The sequence below is a fragment of the Cherax quadricarinatus genome, chromosome 23, assembly GCF_038502225.1.
Source record: "Cherax quadricarinatus isolate ZL_2023a chromosome 23, ASM3850222v1, whole genome shotgun sequence".
In the NCBI taxonomy this organism is placed as follows: Eukaryota; Metazoa; Arthropoda; class Malacostraca; order Decapoda; family Parastacidae; genus Cherax; species Cherax quadricarinatus.
In genome coordinates this window covers 19,488,137-19,515,042 of record NC_091314.1, presented here as the reverse complement: position 1 = coordinate 19,515,042, position 26,906 = coordinate 19,488,137, and the positions used below count along the sequence as shown (strand labels likewise).

The 26,906-nt window shown below is 41.8% G+C and overlaps 1 protein-coding gene across 3 annotated transcripts in view; it reads right to left on the bottom strand.

Annotated features, from left to right (window-relative positions):
* Positions 1–26,906, bottom strand: part of LOC128685581 (A disintegrin and metalloproteinase with thrombospondin motifs adt-1-like) — a 157,775-nt gene that overhangs the window by 37,401 nt on the left and 93,468 nt on the right. For 2 of the 3 annotated variants that reach the window (XM_070087998.1, XM_070088000.1), the window contains exons 7-14: positions 25,686–25,902; positions 25,049–25,187; positions 24,195–24,456; positions 21,918–22,023; positions 20,932–21,066; positions 20,704–20,810; positions 17,620–17,762; positions 8,345–8,553 (exon numbers count right to left, since the gene is read on the bottom strand). In XM_070087998.1, the coding sequence (XP_069944099.1) occupies positions 8,345–8,553; positions 17,620–17,762; positions 20,704–20,810; positions 20,932–21,066; positions 21,918–22,023; positions 24,195–24,456; positions 25,049–25,187; positions 25,686–25,902 (1,318 nt within the window). The remainder of the gene's footprint in view (positions 1–8,344; positions 8,554–17,619; positions 17,763–20,703; positions 20,811–20,931; positions 21,067–21,917; positions 22,024–24,194; positions 24,457–25,048; positions 25,188–25,685; positions 25,903–26,906) is intronic. The other variant, XM_070087999.1, reaches the window with a different exon arrangement.

Genomic DNA, 26,906 nt, shown 5'->3' with positions numbered 1-26,906 from the left:
ACAAGATGATGGTACAGCAGTAACACAAGATGATGATACAGCAGTAACAAGATGATACAGCAGTAACACAAGATGATGATACAGCAGTAACACAAGATGATGATACAGCAGTAACACAAGATGAGGATACAGCAGTAACACAAGATGATACAGCAGTAACACAAGATGATACAGCAGTAACACAAGATGATACAGCAGTAACACAAGATGATACAGCAGTAACACAAGATGATACAGCAGTAACACAAGATGATACAGCAGTAACACAAGATGATGATACAACAGTAACACAAGATGATGATACAGCAGTAACACAAGATGATGATACAACAGTAACACAAGATGATGATACAGCAGTAACACAAGATGATGATACAGCAGTAACAAGATGATGATACAGCAGTAACACAAGATGATGATACAGCAGTAACACAAGATGATGATACAGCAGTAACACAAGATGATGATACAGCAGTAACACAAGATGATGATACAGCAGTAACACAAGATGATGATACAGCAGTAACACAAGATGATGATACAACAGTAACACAAGATGATGATACAGCAGTAACACAAGATGATGATACAACAGTAACACAAGATGATGATACAACAGTAACACAAGATGATGATACAACAGTAACACAAGATGATGATACAGCAGTAACACAAGATGATGATACAGCAGTAACACAAGATGATGATACAGCAGTAACACAAGATGATGATACAGCAGTAACACAAGATGATACAGCAGTAACACAAGATGATGATACAGCAGAAACACAAGATGATACAGCAGTAACACAAGATGATACAGCAGTAACACAAGATGATGATACAACAGCAACACAAGATGATACAGCAGTAACACAAGATGATGATACAGCAGTAACACAAGATGATGATACAGCAGTAACACAAGATGATGATACAGCAGTAACACAAGATGATGATACAGCAGTAACACAAGATGATACAGCAGTAACACAAGATGATACAGCAGTAACACAAGATGATACAGCAGTAACACAAGATGATACAGCAGTAACACAAGATGATGATACAGCAGTAACACAAGATGATACAGCAGTAACACAAGATGATGATACAGCAGTAACACAAGATGATACAGCAGTAACACAAGATGATGATACAGCAGTAACACAAGATGATACAGCAGTAACACAAGATGATGATACAGCAGTAACACAAGATGATGATACAGCAGTAACACAAGATGATACAGCAGTAACACAAGATGATGATACAGCAGTAACACAAGATGATACAGCAGTAACACAAGATGATACACCAGTAACACAAGATGATACAGCAGAAACACAAGATGATGATACAGCAGTAACACAAGATGATACAGCAGTAACACAAGATGATGATACAGCAGTAACACAAGATGATGATACAGCAGTAACACAAGATGATACAGCAGTAACACAAGATGATGATACAGCAGTAACACAAGATGATACAGCAGTAACACAAGATGATACAGCAGTAACACAAGATGATACAGCAGTAACACAAGATGATGATACAGCAGTAACACAAGATGATACAGCAGTAACACAAGATGATGATACAGCAGTAACACAAGATGATACAGCAGTAACACAAGATGATGATACAGCAGTAACACAAGATGATACAGCAGTAACACAAGATGATACAGCAGTAACACAAGATGATACAGCAGTAACACAAGATGATGATACAGCAGTAACACAAGATGATACAGCAGTAACACAAGATGATGATACAGCAGTAACACAAGATGATACAGCAGTAACACAAGATGATACAGCAGTAACACAAGATGATACAGCAGTAACACAAGATGATACAGCAGTAACACAAGATGATGATACAGCAGTAACACAAGATGATACAGCAGTAACACAAGATGATACAGCAGTAACACAAGATGATGATACAGCAGTAACACAAGATGATACAGCAGTAACACAAAATGATACAGCAGTAACACAAGATGATACAGCAGTAACACAAGATGATACAGCAGTAACACAAGATGATGATACAGCAGTAACACAAGATGATGATACAGCAGTAACACAAGATGATGATACAACAGTAACACAAGATGATGATACAGCAGTAACACAAGATGATGATACAGCAGTAACACAAGATGATGATACAGCAGTAACAAGATGATGATACAGCAGTAACACAAGATGATACAGCAGTAACACAAGATGATGATACAGCAGTAACACAAGATGATGATACAACAGTAACACAAGATGATGATACAGCAGTAACACAAGATGATGATACAGCAGTAACACAAGATGATGATACAGCAGTAACAAGATGATGATACAGCAGTAACACAAGATGATACAGCAGTAACACAAGATGATGATACAGCAGTAACACAAGATGATGATACAGCAGTAACACAAGATGATGATACAGCAGTAACACAAGATGATGATACAGCAGTAACACAAGATGATGATACAACAGTAATACAAGATGATGATACAGCAGTAACACAAGATGATGATACAGCAGTAACAAGATGATGATACAGCAGTAACACAAGATGATGATACAGCAGTAACAAGATGATGATACAGCAGTAACACAAGATGATGATACAGCAGTAACACAAGATGATGATACAGCAGTAACACAAGATGATGATACAGCAGTAACACAAGATGATGATACAGCAGTAACACAAGATGATGATACAGCAGTAACAAGATGATGATACAGCAGTAACACAAGATGATACAGCAGTAACACAAGATGATGATACAGCAGTAACAAGATGATGATACAGCAGTAACACAAGATGATACAGCAGTAACACAAGATGATGATACAGCAGTAACAAGATGATGATACAACAGTAACAAGATGATGATACAGCAGTAACACAAGATGATACAGCAGTAACACAAGATGATGATACAGCAGTAACAAGATGATGATACAGCAGTAAGAAGATGATGATACAACAGTAACAAGATGATGATACAGCAGTAACAAGATGATGATACAGCAGTAACACAAGATGATGATACAGCAGTAACAAGATGATGATACAGCAGTAACACAAGATGATGATACAGCAGTAACACAAGATGATGATACAGCAGTAACACAAGATGATGATACAGCAGTAACACAAGATGATGATACAGCAGTAACAAGATGATGATACAGCAGTAACACAAGATGATGATACAGCAGTAACACAAGATGATGATACAGCAGTAACAAGATGATGATACAGCAGTAACACAAGATGATGATACAGCAGTAACAAGATGATGATACAGCAGTAACACAAGATGATGATACAACAGTAACACAAGATGATGATACAGCAGTAACACAAGATGATGATACAGCAGTAACAAGATGATGATACAGCAGTAACACAAGATGATACAGCAGTAACACAAGATGATGATACAGCAGTAACAAGATGATGATACAGCAGTAACAAGATGATGATACAACAGTAACAAGATGATGATACAGCAGTAACACATGATGATGAGTAACGTAAACCCCCCCCCCCACACCAGCCCAACAATCCAGCCTCTACATAAACTTGTCTGTACAGATCATTAACAGTGTTGAGAAACAAACGTTACCATTACGTTATTACCTGCCGCTTGTACAACCCGAGTACACACTCAATCCTCATTTTTTTGAGCTTTTTAATTACTGTTGCAGTTGGTTCATTTTAGTTAATTTATATTAATATAACTTGGCCTAAAATATAGTCCAGAGAAATAGTCTATAAAGCAGACAATAGTAAACCAGCGCTGTGCCTCGATACTTCACTAGGTTGTTCCATTTTAATTACAAAGTATTAACACCTTCAGGTTATTCTGGAATTCCAATGTGGATTTTTTTACATAATTTCCTAAATGTAGAACATATAAATGAATAATATAATAATTGTGTAATAAAATATGATCTTGATTTGACACTTTCGAAAAATTTCGAGTGAGGGGGGGGGGAGGAATAGCTGCAGAGTGACGCAGGAGAGACGCCATTTGTAATTTGTGAATACTGGTTGTTGTGGAAAATTCAGCTAATAATTTGGTGCCTTCGTGGCCAATTTTTTTTTTTCGATCTGAATTTGTAATAGAAACCAGTGTAACTCCCCTACTGAAGAACTGGGACAGGAAAATTTGCGGGACATCAAGAATTACGCGTAGATCTACTTGGAGTCTACTTGGAGGGTATTCCGGGGATCAACGCCCCCGCTGCCCGGTCCAAGACCAGGCCTCCCGGTGGATCAGGGCCTGATCAACCAGGCTGTTACTGCTGTACGTAGTCCAACGTACGAACCACAGCCCAGCTGATGCGGCACCGACTTTTAAGTATCTGTCCAGCTCCCTCTTGAAGGCAGCCAGGGGCCTATTGGTAATTCCCCTTATGCATGGTGGGAGGCTGTTGAAGAATTTTGGGCGCCGGACACTTATGGTGCTTTCTCTTAAGTGTACCAATGGCACCCCTACTTTTCATTGGGGACATTTTGCACCGCCTGCCCAGTCTTTTACTTTCGTAGGGAGTGATTTCTTCTAGGATTTTATAAGTGTAGATTATGATATATCTCTCGCTCCTGCATTCCAGCGAGTACAAGTCAAGTGCTTCCAAGCATTCCCAGTAGTTGAGGTGCTTGATAGAACTTATATTTGCAGTGGCGGAAGATGAGAAATATGCCATCACTCACACAGGGAATTGCGCCATCAGTCCTTTCATGTAGATCTCTAGCTGGCTAGTGTAGGGTCTGGGTGCCAGGCAGGTGTTGTGGTGTGATCCAGCTACAGTAATTAAATGGTAAGTGTTAATAACAATTATACTGTGTACCCAGCAAACTTAATTATATACAGTCCACAACTTTAATTTATCAGAGTAGCTGGTTTTAATATTATAATTATCAATTTAATGTCAGGTCTAGCTTTTTGTGAGAGTGGTAAGGAGTGGGCATCGAGGGAGTGACAATAATCACTATCAGTTGGTAAATGAATGGAGAGATGAGAACTTAGATGATCTACAACCACTACCTTCCATCGATACATCAACTCTTGAAGACGCCCACCCGCTTACTAGACCAATTACATTACTTGAGATGAGTCAGGTTATTGGAAAAATGCGAAATAGAGCCCCTGGCCTCTCTGGAATAACAATGAAACAAATAAAGTTCCTACCCAGAAATTGTAAACAGTCTTTGGTTAATATCTTTAATGCCATCTTGGCCTCAGGACATTTTCCAGTGGTTTTTAAGACTGCTAGGATGATCTTTCTTGGTAAGCCCAATAAAGACATCCACCAACCAGGGAACTATAGACCTGTATCTTTACTTGAAGTCACTGGAAAAGTTCTTGAGAAGATCATTTTCAACAGACTGAACTATTATATGGAGTTGAATCACCTTTTTACTGAAAAACAATTTGGCTTTAGAACACATAGAGGTACCCATCATGCAATAAATAGTATTTTCGATATTGTAGCAAGTCTAAAACATCAGGGCAATCTTGCCCTAATTGCCACCAGAGATGTTCATAAAGATTTTGATAGCTTATGGCATGATGGTCTTATATACAAACTCATTGACCTACCAGATCATAACTGGACTTTTCTCAGAGTAATATATAATTTCTTAACTCAAAGAAAAATCATTCCCACCTTTCACGGCAGGTGGACAGAGCCTTTTATACCAACAGCTGGTGTCTCACAAGGTTCTTGTCTTAGTCCAATTCTCTTCAACATTTATGTGAATGACCTTCCTCAACCAGAGTTTAATGATACAATTATAACACAGTTTGCAGATGATGTTATCCATGTCGTCTCATCAACTCCGGTAACAGGAAAATACAAGTATGAGAGAGTTATAGAAAAAATGAATATTGAACTTCGTCGAACATCTAACTGGGAAAAGAAATGGAGAATTACGACTAACCCTGACAAAGTCCTGGTTAGCACGATAGGATGTTTTGCATCAACCATCGAAGATAAAGGGGGTATCTCCATCAGAGGTACACCTGTAGCCATTAGAAACCCTAACAAGATCTTGGGATATGAAATAGACAGGCTGCTCCACTCAACATCTCATGTAAATAAGAAGATCAACATAGCCAAAGCCGGTCTTAGCTGTCTTTTTAGATTCAATCAAGCCCCTCCACATGTCAAAAAACATCTGTATAAGATGATAATAAGACCTATACTCTAATACCCATGTGTCCCAATGACATTAACAACAAAGACCAACATGCTACAGTTGCAACGGGTCCAGAATAGAGCTCTTCGCTTCATTACAGGTACCAGGAGGAGAGACAGAGTTAAAATGGCAGATTTACACGTACAGCAAGATATTACTGCCTTAAATGTACGCCTTGACACCCTGGAAAAGAAACAACTCTATGCAATGCAAGAACTCTACATGCCAGATAGAGAACATCCTCTACAAGTTGAAAATACCACGGATTATATCATCAATACTCCTCCTCACAGGACTCAAAGAATGACTCTCCCACAGAGGGTCCGTCGTTTTATACATAAAGATGATTACCATCGACCAATGATATTGAGCAACCTCCCTGCAGATGAAGATGATTGGGTAACACCAGAACCCTTCTATGTCTACTGAGAAAATCATCGCCCCCAATTAGGGAGACATATAACATTCTACTGTAAAAATTATGCTATATTTACTATGGCGGGACACCACCTGTAAGAAGCCATTGTGTCAAGTAATTTTTTATAAACTGGCCAGGAAATTATTGCCGTCATTGTCGCTTAAATATCCGTTGTACAATAGCAAAAAAAAAAAAAAAAAAAAAAAAAAAAAAAAAAAAAAAAAAAAAAAAGCAATTGCAACTTGTATATTTACTACCAATTCAGAGTCATGTACTTATATATCTGTTATATCTATGTGACTCTGATGGGTTGGTCTTATACCCCTTCAAGAATATCTTATTATTTCACATACACTTTTTAAATTACACGAAAGTGGTTGGGCCACTTACCTTTTATATCCTACCTCTCTCCCCCCTCCCACCCTTTTCCAATATTTCTATACTTACCCATCCTTCTTCCTTACCCATCTTACCAAAGCTCTGGTCATAAGAAGAAGAATCACATATATAATTACAACGCAATAAAAACTATTCAAAATTATTTTTTAAATTCCACAATCCGTGTTCATAAACGCTTCTGTCATTGGCCAAAAGTTTCGGCAAATTTAGAGGAAAGGATGAATATCTCCACCATTTATGCCGAAGGAGATGCTGGATTCTTAGTCAGAAAAGACCCCCTGTGGAGACAGTGGTACCCTTGCCAGAGAAGAGGGCTTCCCCTTACCCCTAGGATCAAACCACAAACCTCACCACTGCGTCTAAATGACCCAGCGTCTGGGGACACAAACGCTTGGGAAACAGCTGAAACAGCAACATTATTTTGAAAACAAATTTAAATTTAAGTGGAAATGAGGAAAGATGAAGCTAATACTCGTACTGTACTATTACAGATAATAAGAACTAAGTGAACTAGGCTGCCTCTTTCACTACTCCCGTTTCCTCTTTACAATTATTGTTCCTCACTGACGTCCAGAACCTGGGCCATAAGCAGACGCAAGCTGGAGCCTCCACTGTTCTATGCATTAAATCCACGGGAATTCAGCACCTAATGAAATACAATATCTCCTTACAATTCCCTCATTTACACTCTCCCTTCTCTGCCTCCCTCGGAAAACCTTCGCTTCCTTCCCTACTACTACTCTCTATTGGTAAGTTTCCCTTATACAGTTGCTGAACCTGCCCACTTACCAGTAAAACTAGACAGATTTACCTGTGTGTCACCTGATTGCTTGGGGTTTCATCCAGGGTAGAAATAATATTAAAATATTTCAGAAATTCCAGTCCTGTTAGAGGTCATATTTATCATACGTAAAATGCAACTGTGTACGAAAATTCCAGACCTGATGGAAGTACTGAAGTGCTGGATAAACTCCAGACTTGCTGGACGTACTCAAGTGCTGGATAAACTCCAGACTTGCTGGACGTACTCAAGTGCTGGATAAACTCCAGACTTGCTGGACGTACTCAAGTGCTGGATAAACTCCAGACTTGCTGGACGTACTCAAGTGCTGGATAAACTCCAGACTTGCTGGACGTACTCAAGTGCCTGTAAACTCCAGATTTACTCGAAGTATTCAAATGCTGGATAAACAGTATCAATGCAATTCGTTGTATTTAATGGCTGAAAATAAACTACCCTTGTTTCAAAATAATTCCCCCCTCCCTTCCTGCAGTCAGTGACTTACCCACAGCGTCTCTCAGACAGGGAGAGACCAGAGCTGCCGGAAGACAGGACACCGTCGTCACCGTAGAGACAGGCAGAGCGGCACTCAGACCACACACCCCACTTGCCACCCACTCCTGCAGGCGACCCTTCACCCGACCCGGACACCAATGACGAGGGGACGAGAGCTGGAGCCTTGGCGTTTTCCGTACATCTACCTCGCTGGCACCACTGTGGCAGGAGAGACGGAGTCTCTATAGGATCATTTTCAAACAAAATTGGGTGCATCAGAAGTGTGCAGCTACCCTACTTACGTATTAGCTAAATAATAGTGGGAATAAAAGCAAGAAGTTTCCTTGTTGAGATCAAGAATAAAAAGCATCACGTCAGTTTATACGCTCTGTGCAACTCAAGTATCTATACATGCAGAGGCGTAGCTAGGGTTGGTGTCACCCGGGGCGGAATCTCTGGTGTCACCCGGGGTGACATCTTTGGTGTCACCCCCATGAAATCCAAGGGCGGGGGGATGGGGGTAGTAAATGACTAGTTACATCACGGCTGCATAACCAGTTACATCACTGCTGCATGACCACTTACATCACTGCTGCATGACCAGTTACATCACTGCTGCATAACCAGTTACATCACTGCTGCATGACCAGTTACGTCACTGCTGCATGACCAGTTATATCATTGCTGCATAACCAGTTACATCACTGCTGCATGACCAGTTACATCACTGCTGCATGACCAGTTACATCACTGCTGCATGACCAGTTACATCACTGCTGCATGACCAGTTACATCATTGCTGCATGACCAGTTACATCACTGCTGCATGACCACTTACATCACGGCTGCATGACCACTTACATCACTGCTGCATGACCAGTTACATCACTGCTGCATGACCAGTTACATCACTGCTGCATGACCAGTTACATCACTGCTGCATGACCACTTACATCACTGCTGCATGACCACTTACATCACTGCTGCATAACCAGTTACATCACTGCTGCATGACCACTTACATCACTGCTGCATGACCAGTTACATCACTGCTGCATGACCAGTGACATCACGGCTGCATGACCACTTACATCACTGCTCCATGACCAGTTACATCACGGCTGCATGACCACTTACATCACTGCTGCATGACCAGTTACATCACTGCTGCATGACCACTTACATCACTGCTGCATGACCAGTTACATCACTGCTGCATGACCACTTACATCACTGCTGCATGACCACTTACATCACTGCTGCATGACCAGTTACATCACTGCTGCATGACCAGTTACATCACTGCTGCATGACCAGTTACATCACTGCTGCATGACCAGTTACATCACTGCTGCATGACCAGTTACATCACTGCTGCATGACCAGTTACATCACTGCTGCATAACCAGTTACATCACTTCTGCATGACCAGTTACATCACTGCTGCACGACCAGTTACATCACTGCTGCATGACCAGTTACATCACTGCTGCATGACCAGTTACATCACTGCTGCATAACCAGTTACATCACTGCTGCATGACCAGTTACATCACTGCTGCATGACCAGTTACATCACTGCTGCATGACCAGTTACATCACTGCTGCATGACCAGTTACATCACTGCTGCATAACCAGTTACATCACTGCTGCATGACCAGTTACATCACTGCTGCATAACCAGTTACATCACTGCTGCATGACCAGTTACATCACTGCTGCATGACCAGTTACATCACTGCTGCATGACCAGTTACATCACTGCTGCATAACCAGTTACATCACTGCTGCATGACCAGTTACATCACTGCTGCATGACCAGTTACATCACTGCTGCATGACCAGTTACATCACTGCTGCATGACCAGTTACATCACTGCTGCATAACCAGTTACATCACTGCTGCATGACCAGTTACATCACTGCTGCATGACCAGTTACATCACTGCTGCATGACCAGTTACATCACTGCTGCATGACCAGTTACATCACTGCTGCATAACAAGTTACATCACTGCTGCATGACCAGTTACATCACTGCTGCATAACCAGTTACATCACTGCTGCATGACCAGTTACATCACTGCTGCATGACCAGTTACATCACTGCTGCATGACCAGTTACATCACTGCTGCATAACCAGTTACATCACTGCTGCATGACCAGTTACATCACTGCTGCATGACCAGTTACATCACTGCTGCATGACCAGTTACATCACTGCTGCATGACCAGTTACATCACTGCTGCATAACCAGTTACATCACTGCTGCATGACCAGTTACATCACTGCTGCATAACCAGTTACATCACTGCTGCATGACCAGTTACATCACTGCTGCATAACCAGTTACATCACTGCTGCATAACCAGTTACATCACTGCTGCATGACCAGTTACATCACTGCTGCATGACCAGTTACATCACTGCTGCATGACCAGTTACATCACTGCTGCATGACCAGTTACATCACTGCTGCATGACCAGTTACATCACTGCTGCATAACCAGTTACATCACTGCTGCATGACCAGTTACATCACTGCTGCATGACCAGTTACATCACTGCTGCATGACCAGTTACATCACTGCTGCATGACCAGTTACATCACTGCTGCATAACCAGTTACATCACTGCTGCATGACCAGTTACATCACTGCTGCATGACCAGTTACATCACTGCTGCATGACCAGTTACATCACTGCTGCATGACCAGTTACATCACTGCTGCATAACCAGTTACATCACTGCTGCATGACCAGTTACATCACTGCTGCATGACCAGTTACATCACTGCTGCATGACCAGTTACATCACTGCTGCATGACCAGTTACATCACTGCTGCATGACCAGTTACATCACTGCTGCATGACCAGTTACATCACTGCTGCATGACCAGTTACATCACTGCTGCATGACCAGTTACATCACTGCTGCATGACCAGTTACATCACTGCTGCATGACCAGTTACATCACTGCTGCATGACCAGTTACATCACTGCTGCATGACCAGTTACATCACTGCTGCATGACCAGTTACATCACTGCTGCATGACCAGTTATATCACTGCTGCATGACCAGTTACATCACTGCTGCATGACCAGTTACATCACTGCTGCATGACCAGTTACATCTCTGCTGCATGACCAGTTACATCACTGCTACATGACCAGTTACATCACTGCTGCATGACCAGTTACATCACTGCTGCATAACCAGTTACATCACTGCTGCATGACCAGTTACATCACTGCTGCATGACCAGTTACATCACTGCTGCATGACCAGTTACATCACTGCTGCATGACCAGTTACATCACTGCTGCATGACCAGTTACATCACTGCTGCATAACCAGTTACATCACTGCTGCATGACCAGTTACATCACTGCTGCATAACCAGTTACATCACTGCTGCATGACCAGTTACATCACTGCTGCATGACCAGTTACATCACTGCTGCATGACCAGTTACATCACTGCTGCATGACCAGTTACATCACTGCTGCATGACCAGTTACATCACTGCTGCATGACCAGTTACATCACTGCTGCATGACCAGTTACATCACTGCTGCATGACCAGTTACATCACTGCTGCATGACCAGTTACATCACTGCTGCATGACCAGTTACATCACTGCTGCATGACCAGTTATATCACTGCTGCATGACCAGTTACATCACTGCTGCATGACCAGTTACATCACTGCTGCATGACCAGTTACATCACTGCTGCATGACCAGTTACATCACTGCTGCATGACCAGTTACATCACTGCTGCATTACCAGTTACATCACTGCTGCATAACCAGTTACATCACTGCTGCATGACCAGTTACATCACTGTTGCATGACCAGTTACATCACTGCTGCATGACCAGTTACATCACTGCTGCATGACCAGTTACATCACTGCTGCATGACCAGTTACATCACTGCTGCATGACCAGTTACATCACTGCTGCATGACCAGTTACATCACTGCTGCATGACCAGTTACATCACTGCTGCATGACCAGTTACATCACTGCTGCATGACCAGTTACATCACTGCTGCATAACCAGTTACATCACTGCTGCATGACCAGTTACATCACTGCTGCATGACCAGTTACATCACTGCTGCATGACCAGTTACATCACTGCTGCATGACCAGTTACATCACTGCTGCATGACCAGTTACATCACTGCTGCATGACCAGTTACATCACTGCTGCATGACCAGTTACATCACTGCTGCATGACCAGTTACATCACTGCTGCATGACCAGTTACATCACTGCTGCATGACCACTTACATCACTGCTGCATGACCAGTTACATCACTGCTGCATGACCAGTTACATCACTGCTGCATGACCAGTTACATCACTGCTGCATGACCAGTTACATCACTACTGCATGACCAGTTACATCACTGCTGCATGACCAGTTACATCACTGCTGCATGACCACTTACATCACTGCTGCATGACCAGTTACATCACTGCTGCATGACCAGTTACATCACTGCTGCATGACCAGTTACATCACTGCTGCATGACCAGTTACATCACTGCTGCATGACCAGTTACATCACTGCTGCATGACCAGTTACATCACTGCTGCATGACCACTTACATCACTGCTGCATGACCAGTTACATCACTGCTGCATGACCAGTGACATCACGGCTGCATGACCAGTTACATCACTGCTGCATGACCAGTTACATCACTGCTGCATGACCAGTTACATCACTGCTGCATGACCAGTTACATCACTGCTGCATGACCACTTACATCACTGCTGCATGACAAGTTACATCACTGCTGCATGACCACTTACATCACTGCTGCATGACCACTTACATCACTGCTGCATGACCAGTTACATCACTGCTGCATGACCACTTACATCACTGCTGCATGACCACTTACATCACTGCTGCATGACCAGTGACATCACGGCTGCATGACCAGTTACATCACTGCTGCATGACCAGTTACATCACTGCTGCATGGCCAGTTACATCACTGCTGCATGACCAGTTACATCACTGCTGCATGACCACTTACATCACTGCTGCATGACCAGTTACATCACTGCTGCATGACCACTTACATCACTGCTGCATGACCACTTACATCACTGCTGCATGACCACTTACATCACTGCTGCATGACCACTTACATCACTGCTGCATGACCACTTACATCACTGCTGCATGACCAGTGACATCACGGCTGCATGACCAGTTACATCACTGCTGCATGACCAGTTACATCACTGCTGCATGACCAGTTACATCACTGCTGCATGACCACTTACATCACTGCTGCATGACCACTTACATCACTGCTGCATGACCAGTGACATCACTGCTGCATGACCAGTTACATCACTGCTGCATGACCAGTTACATCACTGCTGCATGACCAGTTACATCACTGCTGCATGACCACTTACATCACTGCTGCATGACCACTTACATCACTGCTGCATGACCAGTTACATCACTGCTGCATGACCAGTTACATCACTGCTGCATGACCAGTTACATCACTGCTGCATGACCACTTACATCACTGCTGCATGACCACTTACATCACTGCTGCATGACCAGTGACATCACTGCTGCATGATCAGTTACATCACTGCTGCATGACCAGTTACATCACTGCTGCATGACCAGTTACATCACTGCTGCATGACCAGTTACATCACTGCTGCATGACCACTTACATCACTGCTGCATGACCAGTTACATCACTGCTGCATGACCACTTACATCACTGCTGCATGACCAGTTACATCACTGCTGCATGACCACTTACATCACTGCTGCATGACCAGTTACATCACTGCTGCATGACCAGCTACATCACTGCTGCATGACCAGTTACATCACTGCTGCATGACCACTTACATCACTGCTGCATGACCAGTGACTAATGTTTAGAAATGAGAATGTTTAAAGGCCATAAACCGAACTTTATTAATGATAAAATAAGTAATCGTTGTAATATTGAGGAAACATAAACTCAAATACCACATTTATTCATCTTCAACAATGAAAAAAAAACTTGAAAAATAAAGAAAAACACTAGTTCCGATTTAACCTTGAGTACAGGTAACATCTCAAAGAATCTGATATTTCATTTCCTTGCCTGCAATCCTGCAAAATCATCTATCACATCATCTAAATCAATGATTTTCCCTATATAGGCCTATTTGTACTAAGTAATCCTATAATAGGTTATACAGAAACGAAGGATTTTTGTCTTAGGTTGCTGCATCATGGTTTTGGTCATTAGTATTACCTTCTTTAGAGGCTCTGTGGTGTCACCCCCTAAATGGTGTCACCCGGGGCGGCCCGCCCTCCCCTTACGAAGCCTCTGTATGCATGGAGCAATGAAGAAAGCTGTGGGTTCGAATAACTGCCAATGGGAGTACTACATTTACAAAATATATTAGAGTAATATGCAGAGGAAATGTGAGGCAGGGTGAGTTTGAGGCAAAATTTGGAAACACGGAGAATTCCAGGCAGGGCGAGTCTGATGCTGAATGAGTGAGACAGGGTAAGTTGAGGCAGGGGTAAACTGAAGGCAGGGTGTGGAAAAGAGCATGAGGTTGGATGCGTTGGATTATTCAACATTTTGAACATAAACTAGTACTGACATTATCTCCAATTAATTATCTTAATTACTATCGCTACCATTTTCTGCTGTCGTTACTAATTTACCGACATGTTACAGTTCCTCGTAAGGTAATTAAATCAATGCAAAATATCATTCGCATTCGACAAAATATCCATAATTTCAGGTATAATGCGAACAAGGAGAAGGAAATTTTGACAATACGCAAATAGCCCCAACATTTATGCCGAAATAGATAAATCTGAACAGAGTCCTGCCGACAAGACTAAAAGACAAACACTGTGGAATAAACTTTTATTGGGAGAACATTCCGTGGGAAAACGTTTCGTAGTTCGATCCCTGGTACGGGGAGAAACAACTGGGCGTGTTATTTCCTTACACCTGTTGTCCCTGTTCACCTAGCAGCAAGTAAGTACCTGGGTGTTAGCCGACTGGTGTGGGTAGCATCCTGGAGGACAAGATTATCCTAAGTTGCCGGAAATGCTCTGCATAACCAGGGGTTCACTATAAAGTATGTCACAGATGTCAGCTACTGCTGTATAAGTACTTGTAAAAATAGATGATATATAATATATAAGGTGACTTTATATGAGATGCTGGATTCTTAACCTAGCAAGCAGTCAGTGGGAAGTGTACCTCCGGGAGAGGAACCTCTCCAGGAAATAAGATTCAAATACAAATATTTATTTTTGGAAACCTCCAATTACAAAATAAATACAGCTTAAAAAGCTACAAAGTCAAATAAAATACAAATATTCATGAACAAACCAAATACGAGCTTCCAGACGTAAATAAATGGCAATTACGAATGTAGAGGCATTTTACCACAGTTTTCACGCAATATATTGAAAATGGATTTGTAAGATATTTTAGTGGCCACTAGTGTAATGTGCCACAAGTACAGCTCAAGCACAAGCTTGTCACTCACTGCATGACTTTTGTTACTATGGCTGTACAACAGTTTTCATGCTTTTAATATGTGTACGTACTAATATTGTTGCTCTAACTCACAGCACTGCTAAACAACACTAGTCACTTTATAAAGGTTTAATATTAATGAAAGAATTTCAGTCTACAGTGATGGAACATTCAGTAACAATGTATTTTGAGCTGCAAAATGTTTGGTAATAGATTTTTAACACGCTGGCCGTCTCCCACCGAGGCAGGGTGACCCAAAAAAAGAAACAATTTCACCATTATTCACACTATCACTGTCTTTCCAGAGGCGAGCAGATACGACAGGTCAAATGTCCCTCCAAACAGTAAATATCCCAACCCCGGCCTTTAGATTGCAAACATTCCCACGTCCAGGACTCAAGGCCGGCTAACCAGTTTCCCTGAACCCCTTCACAAAATATTACCTTTGGGAGAGGTGGGGAAGCATCACGCTTTATCAGACGTAAAATAAAAACTTTCTCAAAGTATATTACTGTACAAAAAACAATGATGGTATATGTGTCATCTAATTTCCGTATTATAAACATCTGCACTTAGTTACTCAGTTAGACTGTCCTATATCTTACTAGTTGCACTTGGCAAACATTAACTTTTATCAAATAAGGAGTGAGTCAGGTTGCACCTAACAGTACGAAGCACCTCGATTGCAACACTAACTTCCTGTCTCAACACAGGAAGCTGGTGGGTCAGTATACACTGGATAATTAAATTTCAAATAAAAATGTCATTAAGTTAGAGATCGCTAGATTTTAGATAAGCAAAGTAACTGTGGAACTGTACTTGTAGTAAATAGCAAACATCAAATACAAATATACAAATACATTACACAACTATATTTTCCCTCCAACTCCAAATGCCATTTTTTCTGTAAATACAAATGTCAATACGTAAAAATACAACTGTTTTTAGCCCCGTCACTGGCTAGAACCATGCAGTTATTCAGCACTTTTTTTTTTTACAAAAAAGTGCCAACTTTAATACATTTCCGCTAATACCAAACTGCAGGAATCTAAACACACTGTAGCTGCCAGTAGCAAGTGCAGTTACCAGACGCAGGATACCGACACACTACAAGGTTCACAACCACAATATAAGGGGAAAATAATAGTCGCAGTCCAAGCCATATCCAAGTCTAACCAAGTCACAGGCGATGGAGGGAGAGTAAGGTAGTCGTACCTCGCTGTGACCACAGGAGGTACCCTCCAGGGCAGGGTGGGTCACAGGCGGTACCCTCCAGGGCAGGGTGGGTCACAGGCGGTACCCTCCAGGGCAAGGTGGGTGAGTCACAGGCGGTAGCCTTCAGGGCAGGGTGGGATGGTCACAGATGGTACCCTCCAGGGCAGGGTGGGTGGGTCACAGGTGGTACCCTCCAGGGCAGGGTGGATTGGTCACAGGCAGTACCCTGCAGGGCAGGGTACGTACCTTGAGGTGTGGAGGGACGTACTTTGAGGGGTGGGAGGACGTACCTTGAGAGGTGGGGGACGTACCTTGAGGGGTGGGGAATGTACCTTGAGGGGTGGGGGCGTTCCGTGAGGGGTGGGGGTACGTACCTTGAGGGGCGGGGGACGTACCTTGAGGGGTGGGGCGTACCTTGAGGGGTGGGGGTACGTACCTTGAGGGGTGGGGTACGTACCTTGAGGGGTGAGGGTACGTACCTTGAGGGGTGGGGGTACGTACCTTACGATGACCGCAGGAGGTACCCTCCAGGGCAGGGTGGGAGGTCCAGGTGTAGTGATCTCTACGACAGTGTAGGTCCTGGCAGATATCCTCCAGAGGTTGAGAGTCTGCATGGTGACTCCCCACCCCGTGTTTCAGCATACCTGCCACGTAAAAATTAATGAATAAAAATTAATATGCGAGTCGTTCAGCACAAGGAGTGTTGGAGGCTCAATCCTCCGTCAACAATGAGACGCACTACCTAAACTTATTTACATAGTTACGACCGATCAAGACAGAGTGAGTTCTCTGCTGGAAGGGAGGAAAAGAAGAGGAAAAAACAGGTAATAAGGAGAGAAATAATCGACGAGAGAGACCTTTATGTCGACATCTCAGGATGACACCAATAAAAAAAAAAAAAAAAAAAAAAAAGGCACTGGAACGATACACAAATAACCCGGTCCAAGTCGGACCGAAACGTCGTCGTAAGCTCCTCTCTTCGATGACACCAAGTTAATGAGAATGACACGAAAGGAAGAAGACTACCTAAATTTAAAAAGGTATTTGTCAAACTGTTAAAAATAGTCTAGCAGGTAGCACTGAGACATCACTGATAGGAAGTGTCAAACAATGTGGTTAAAAAGCCGGTGAGAGACGGTACCAGAAAGGAGGAAAACATTCACCCGAGATGGAAAAAAGAGCTTGGTAAAAATTACACTTGACCACAAACCGAACATAAGTACTTTATACAAAACTTTACAAAAGCCTTCACGAACCTGCACAAAAACTCACTCAGGATATATGTACTTGTACATGACAAACTCGTGTTTGTTGCCCCAACATGGACCCTTGAAAAAATAAAAAAATTAGAGTATATATAATTGGCGATAGATTAACAGCAGAGTTAAAAACAGTGAGCCAAGAATAGACTAGGAGGTGAAGGTTACATCACTGAAGGAGGTTTAGACAAGATACAAAGAAGAGCGATGTGTGAGAGAAAACAACGAGGGACACTAATGGAAGTTTATATAAAATAAACTCATATAAGAAAGCACTAGTGAAGTGTAGAACACGCTAGAAAGCCAGGTAGTGGAGGCAACACCCTACACATGGTTTCCAAACAAGGTATGGCAGAACTCCAAAAGACAGAAATTACAAATGCTAAACGAATTGTAAATGAATGAGCCAAAGCTCTGGAGCTCAACCTCCACAAGCATAAATAGGAGAGTGCAAATTTGTAAGTATATGTACGTACATACACGTGCACGCACACGCTCGCGCGCGCACACACACACACACACTGGCATTAACCTTGATGATGTCCCTCGTTCAACCTTCAATATCCGCTTGTCATTACCACCATCCCATCCATCCATCAACACCCTCCCCCCCCCCCCTCATCCCTTCTGCTGAAACAATAACATTGGGGTTAACACTTTCATTTATTGTTATATCTCTAGTTTGTTCTGATAGGATTTGGTTGTATTATTTTATAGACAGTTTATTACACAATGCCTTGTTTATTTTTTTAATTCACATTCCTGTTATTACAAATTTTCCCATAATTATCACTATCTGTGTGTTATATAATTCATTATTCAAGAAAGTTTGGTAGCAAACAAATTGGAAAATTGAGCATAGTTCGTCGATACTTACAGACGTGCTTCACTGACAAGACATAAATGTGCTAGAAAAAAAAATAAAAGAAAAAATAGGTAAAACACTGAGATCAATAATCTATCTGATATTCAGTGCTCTTTTTTTAATGGGTAAAAATGCCTTGCATGAGTTTTGATTTCTAGAGAGCTTATTCTTAAGAAAGCATAATCTACAGACTACAAAATAAAGTATAAAAGAAGCTATTACAGTGGATGAGAGATTTTGTGTTTGGAAGAGAGATACGAATATTGTAGTGGAAAAGATACAAAATAATGTCAAGAACGAGGCGAGGCAAAGACCGGTGAGGCTGCCCACAATGTTTCTGACTCGCCGGACATACAAAACACTTGCCAGAAGTAACAAAAACTGTATGAATATACATATGATGATGCAAAGTAATACAAATTAATAAAGTAGTATTATTAAATTCCTACATGAAGACTGAGGAAATGTAGTTATATATTGGATGGTTGAAATTTATGTTAGCAAGTGACGTGCGGGGGAAATGTGAGGAAGCAATAACAGGCGACGTGGAGAATATAGATTACGTGACAATAAAACGTTTCACAGAGAGAGAGAGAGAGAGAGAGAGAGAGAGAGAGAGAGAGACAGAGAGAGAGAGAGAGAGAGAGAGAGAGAGAGAGAGAGAGAGAGAGAGAGAGAGAGAGAGAGAGAGAGAGAGAGAGAGAGAGAGAGAGAGAGAAACTTGACAGTCATCACTGGCAAAAGATTGTCGCCGGAAATCAATATAATGGAAATCGTGAGAAACTCTTATGCCTCACTGGCCAACTTTAAAACAGTCTTCAGATATATAGGTGGGAACGTGCTAAAAAAAATCATGATGTATTGCGAGGCAAAAATTGGAATATTTTATGATAGCATGGTTTCTGCACCTTAAAAAATGGATAAGATAAAACAAAGACTAGCTAAAAACTAGCTCCCAGCTTGAGAGGACTAAGGATGCCTTCACTGTCTGGGAGGAGGAAGGAGACAATCACATATAAGGTCATAAAAGTTGAACAATGTTAGGGATTACAGTAGGATCTATTAAGTGCATTAACCAAGTTAAAAAATTAAATATTGATGAAATAGCGAAGACGGACTTCTGAACTTAAACTCTGCTACTGAAACTGTAAATAGGTAATTAAACATACGCCCCCCCCCCACACATACACACAAGGAGATATCAACAGGAGGGACAGATGAGACGTAAGAAGCAGATGAACCACAGGAACGTTAGGAAGTATAATTTCAATGTCAGTGTGGCAAGTGGAACACACTAAAAGACGGACGCTTCAAGAGTACTATGAGCAGGTCCTGGAGACCAGAAATCGGTAAAGCTTATCGATGAGTTAAAACTTGAAACGTATCGATAAGAGTTAAGAGGCGGGACCAGGAACAATGACTCGACCCCTACAAACAAAGGGAGTACAAGTACACACTCACACTGCTGGTCTGCTGAGAAGCGCTGCCCAGGGGGAGAGTGAGCTTCGTGGTTCATCTGCTGACTGTCAGGGGCTGACACATCCCGCAGACACGACGCTTGCTGCGACCTGTCGTAGTAGACATATAGATACCTCACCGCTACATAAACACGTTCCTTGACGTTACTACTGACGTTATTAAAATTAAGCACTTGTATTCAAGGAGATTAGGTGACCTTGTCTCACTCACCTGAGGAAGTCATCCAGGTACCGCCGGGAGCAGGGGGACCAAGTGATCTTGCCTGATCCCAAGGTAGGGGACATGAGGTACCTGCCGGGGTCACAGTTGTTGCCAGCCTGCAGCCCATCGTGTCGCATTCCCAGGCTGTCGACCACCACACTTGTTTATAATTTTATTGCTAATTACAGTAATATTACTCGCATGATTCACAAGTAGCTTTACACAATAAAACACAATAACAGTTACACAAAATATAACAACATAAGATAAAGTCCAGGAGGCAGATATCATTAATGCAGGTGACAGTAGGCCAGGAGGCTCAACCCCCGTGAATACAACTCTGTAAACTATAGGCACAACAAACAACCAAACATGCCACACATTACACTAACAATTCCCTTCAATAAAACACACACATACAAAAAAATAAATGCACAGTGGGAATATAAATACCGTATTACACATTTCCCTTTCTAAACAGCTAGCTGTCTCCTTTTTTCTCCTGTCTCTCTCCCTACCCCTTCCCTCCCGATTCTTCTTCTTTCCTGCCCTCCCTTCTCCCATTTCCCTTTCCTTCTCAATTACTTTTTTTCGCCTATCCCTTACATTCCTTTCCTATTATACTGAAGAGTAGCATATTGCTGATGTATCCAATTTCCACCCCATCAAAAAAAAAAAAAAACTTATCTTTTCTATCATTTCCTTTCCCCTTTCCTTTCTATTTCCGTCTTCCTCACCCCTCCTTACTAACGGCTTCATTTCTCCTTAAGCAGCATCACCATCCCCTCAAGCAAGACTACATCCACTTAACTACCGACCAACTACAAAATGAAGCCAGTCCTTTCTTCTTTTATAAACTTCCTTTTATACCCCTTCATACGATTCTCTCCATGTATTTTATTTTATTCGTCAGGGAAAAAACTACCTGACAAATCTTGATCATCCGTTAACTCCAAGTAAGACCAAAAACCCATTGGGTCCGAACCCCTACTCACTTGTGGCCGATCTCGTGAGCCATGACGTAGACAGACTCAAAGTGGCGACCCTCGTTGACGGTGCAGGAGCTGGAGCGTGTGCACATGCCAGCCACAGGTGCCAGGCCTCAGGAAGCGACAAGCAACCGCCCAGGGAGGGAGAGAGCAAGCAAAACTACAAGCACGTACACAAATACAGTGGTCAGCAAATACCTAATGAACGAATATAATTTTTCAAGGATTGAGCTGATACTGGGATTATATAGGCATTGACAGCTTACACCTGATCCAGACCGTTCAAGGCATGGACAAGCCTCGGATCCCTGTTCTAGATGCTGACAGCTAGATTTTTACTGTCCCCAACACACTCCAATGGTCAGTGACGTTCTAGTAGTACGAGGCTAAGGAACGCTTATTCCATGAAAAATTACAAGTATTCAGTTTTAGATATATGTTGGTTTACTAATTACACACACATACAATCATATACACAGGTAAATGCTAAATCCGTAAGGGTTATACAGCCCCTGCAAAATGGTGGGTAATCGGGTTTGAGTCAGGGAAGGAGAAAGTACCTCCAATAGTTGGATAAAGAGTTTTTCATCAGCATCAATTCACAAAAGTGATTATTTAAGAGGACACTCCACCTGTAACTATCCTCGCCATTTTCTCCTTCCCCCAATTGTACTCATGAAATTTTTTTCCCTTTTACCACCCCTTAACCCCTCCACAATCAGTAGTACCCCATTCCCCTTCCCTCTTCCAACCCTCAGACTTGATTCACTCATGCCAGTGAGTCTAGCACAGGTAGGTTAGTGGTCACTTCTGCCTTGCTGCCATAGATCTGGCACTAATGACTGGTTTGTCCGTTTACAAAGATCCTTGCAAAGTAATTTTTGGAAGTCTTAGCCTTCTATACAAGCTAACCTCAGAATACCATAATAAACCATGTTACCTTACTTTTCTAGATTTAATGTTTCCAGGAAGGTAACTTGGGAAAACTCAAAAAGGTCTCTTACTATGATTTATATATATTGATATAAAACCAAGAATTTTATTGGCTTTATCCCTTTGACTGTCGCGGCCGTATATATACGTCTTACGAGGTACCGTGTTTGACGTATATATACTCATAAATTCTAGCGGCTTCAAATCAAGCAGGAGAAAGGTGGTAGGCCCACATGTGAGAGAATGGGTCTGTGTGGTCAGTGTGCACCATATAAAAAAAATCCTGCAGCACGCAGTGCATAATAATAAAAAAAAAACTCCGAACGTTTTTTTAATTAAAATGCCGACTTTGTAGTCTATTTTCGTATAGTATTTATGGTTGTATTCTCGTTTTCTTGGTCTCATTTGATAGAATGGAAAACAAATTATAGAAATAGAGGTGATTTTGATTGATTTTACTATAAAAAGAACCTAGAAATGGAGCTCAAAGTAGGGGAAATGTTTGATTTTGCCAATGTTCAAAAGTAAACAAATGATGTCATTGTCCAATAAATGTCCAACTAGCCATTCTAATATGCAGTCATGAATGGGTTGATGTTATTTATAGTTATTACAGTATTGCAGTAGTCTGCATAATAGTAAGTCTTCTATTTTTTGTTTGAATAAAAATTCAAAATAGAAAGCAAGTGTAATATCAGAGGGGCCTGGAGACATGACTGATGAGCAAAGAAAATGTTATTTTAGAGCCAGGAATGTCTGCATTGTTCATTCTGGACCTTATTTTGAAATTGTCATATTTTTTAGTTTTCGTGAAATTGGCCAAATTGCAAATTTCTGACCACATTATTAGGTAGTTGAAATCGGTAAATGGGCAGTTTCTTATACTCAATCGATAGAAAAAATGGAGTTCTAAAGAAATAGCTATGAGTTTGGGCGACTGGAACAATGGAATTAGCCGAAAATAGGGCTCAAAGTGGGCGAAATCGCCGATTTGTAAACAGCGCCGAGGTCGCTAACTTCACGAGAGCATAATTCCGTCAGTTTTCCATCAAATTTCGTTTTTTTGGTGTCATTACAATCGGGAAAAGATTCTCTATCATTTCATAAGAAAAAATAATTTTTTTTTTAAATTTTGCGACACCAGGAGACACCTCAGGATTGGGGGTTGCGACAGTCAAAGGGCTAAATTTCTGCTAGCCAGAACTGTTAAGTTTGACTATCAATCTACATTATTTAAAAATGTTTTACATTTCTTCATATATTATTTCCAGCAAGCTAACCTGAGAATATATAGAAGGATCTGTTAGATTTACTTTCTCCTGCATTTTGCCGTACAGCCATGGAGCTTACCGACAACCTGGGAGTTGAGTCTGCCACTGGAGGTAAGGGTGTACACATCCAGCCCCGTCAGGATGAGGGCGTGGTCCCAATGCAACTCGTGGGTATCTTCGGGAGGGTTTTCCTGACGCTGCCAGGCACAGAAGCTGGTCAGGAAGTTGTCAATATCGTTAGGGCGGTGGAGGGAGGGCGGGTCACCGTAGAGTACCTCCAGGCGCTTCAACACGAATTTGACGCGATGACCCAGAGAGTCGTCGTTATAGAGGAGCTGAACCTGTGCAAGAAAGAAGTGGCTTGAAGGAAAGAAGAAATGAGATAGGTGAACTGTGAAGAGGAAAGTTTAAGGGAGGTGGTATAAAGGAAAAGGTTTGGGGGCAAAGGACTGAAAGAATAGATGTGAGAAGGTGTGGTGAATTACGAGGATGAGTTGGAGATCTAAAACGGGAAAATGTTGGACTGGAAGAGCTCTGAGACCAGACAGTCACTGAATACTTACATAAAACAAAGGTTGATAGTGTGTATGACACTCTCACACACACTACAACACAAATATCTATAAACATCCAGTACAATAATAATCTCATAAAATGTTTAAAATTTTGCATTTATGAAATAAACATCAACTTGTCTATGTTTAAAGAATTCGCCAACAAGTCAAAAAAGTTTTAAATCAGGCCAGTATTAAATTAATGGGGCAGCTTAAAAGGCCAAAGCATAGGACAAGATGTATGACAGTCACAGAGGTATCGATCAGTAAGGCGAGTGTGCCCTTCACTGCCCTTCGATAATCGACCCCAAAGGTCACCACTGAGGCTCTCTAACAGAGAGTTATATCCTTCCTAAACTGACTCCCCCACCATACTCACCGCGTTGACCATGGCGAGGACGACTCTCAGGACCTGATCTTCTGTGTCAGTGGGGAAGTTGTCTTCCATGTGACGGTAAAGATCCCTGTCCACAAACACCGCCGTTTCTATGTACAGGTCCTCACCTCGTCGCACCTTCCTGTCGCGCACACAAACTTAAGTCACAAATAGGGAATTGTAAAATTAGACACAAATAGGAAGTAGACTGGCTAAATATATAAGAAAACATTAGAAGATTAATCTGTGTAAGGATAATAAAGTGGTTGAGCGAGCTAGGAGAAAAGTAACCTGAGACTGATTCCATAGATGCATTTCCAAGTAAATATAATCGATCCCAGAGGTTAAGCCTTCTGCCGCCAGTAAAGTATGAAGAGGCAACCATGAAACTTCAACTCAACAGCCACAAACACCATCGCTGAGTCAGTAAACAAACACACACACACACGGGGCCAGGAGCTGTGACTCGATTCCTGCAACCACAAATAGGTGAGGCGAGTACACACACACACACGTATGCACAATGTTTTTAGTTAGAGGTGTGACTCACGTACGGTTTTTGTACGAATACAATCAAAACTATTGTCTTTGGAAACTCCCTTTGTCTTGGATGAACGAACTGACACAGGCGACCACCCACCCGTCGTCACTGATGCTGCGCTCATCGTAGAAATCGTTGTTGCCACCACCACCACCTCCTCCCTCGCCCCACTCAGATCGTATACGTGAGTCTACAACGTGTTCGTAGCTATCGTAGTAGGACTGACGCTCCTGACGCAACCCCAGCAGAGCTCGTGTCTCCTGCTGCTGCTGCTGCAATGTCGGCAGGAAGGACCGCCGCCTCCGGGACAATCCTGCTGGAACACAGTAAATGAAACATTTAGTGTGGCAAACAAGAGATAGAGTATGGAAAGCGTGTGAACGAGTAAGATAAAATAGAGGAGTGAAGAGATAGATATGCAGGCTATAACTTGACCCTATTGGAAATAAGTCACTTTTTTTTTTTTGAGGTTACCCTAGGTTCTCTACACATATGCAGCTATGTATGATAATCTATGTAACTGTATTTGTGCATACCTGAATAAACTTACTTAGTAATATGCAGTAATTCAATTAATTCAATAGAAACAAAATTATGCTACGTATGGTAATACAATTTTCATATAGATTATACTAAATAATTATATTTAGGGACAGCCCTAAACCTGTAGGGAAGAATGCGAGTCAATCAGTTCTATTCAAGGGATGACAAATGAACTTTCTTGAATGAAGAGCCGCTCACCAACATCAAGGAACCTTCCTTGAAGTGTGAGGACACTAAACTTCTGAAGTCCTGCGCTGACAAAAATTATATGATGGACAATGACGACGTCCTCACAGACGTCAACGATTCCAAGTTCATTAACTTTGCTGGTAAATATGTAAATATGAATCTATACGGCTTAAATCCAAAAGGTCTTACCCTTTTCATAAGATGCATCACTATCAAAGATAAAGCAATTCCGAAAAGGCACATTACAGTTATTTCACGGAAAAAAATACCACGCAAATTTGAAAGAAATGTCAAATTGGCTCTTAAACATTTCCAGCCTTTTAGGTACGATACACCAGTGTTGAAAACATAAGGCCTATCAGAAGAGGCTTTCTCAAGTTATCGCAATGAAATCACATTAGGAATGGTCTATATAAAATAGACCAGAGGACACCCACATATTCCAATAGTTACATAACACTTTTCCTAGTTACATTACACCACAGTTTAAAATTTAAAACTTATCGGATGAGGCGCTCTCAAATTTTAAAATAAAAACCCTCCGAGGAAGAAAAATTCGGACATGCCCTTAATTAAGATACTCCTGGA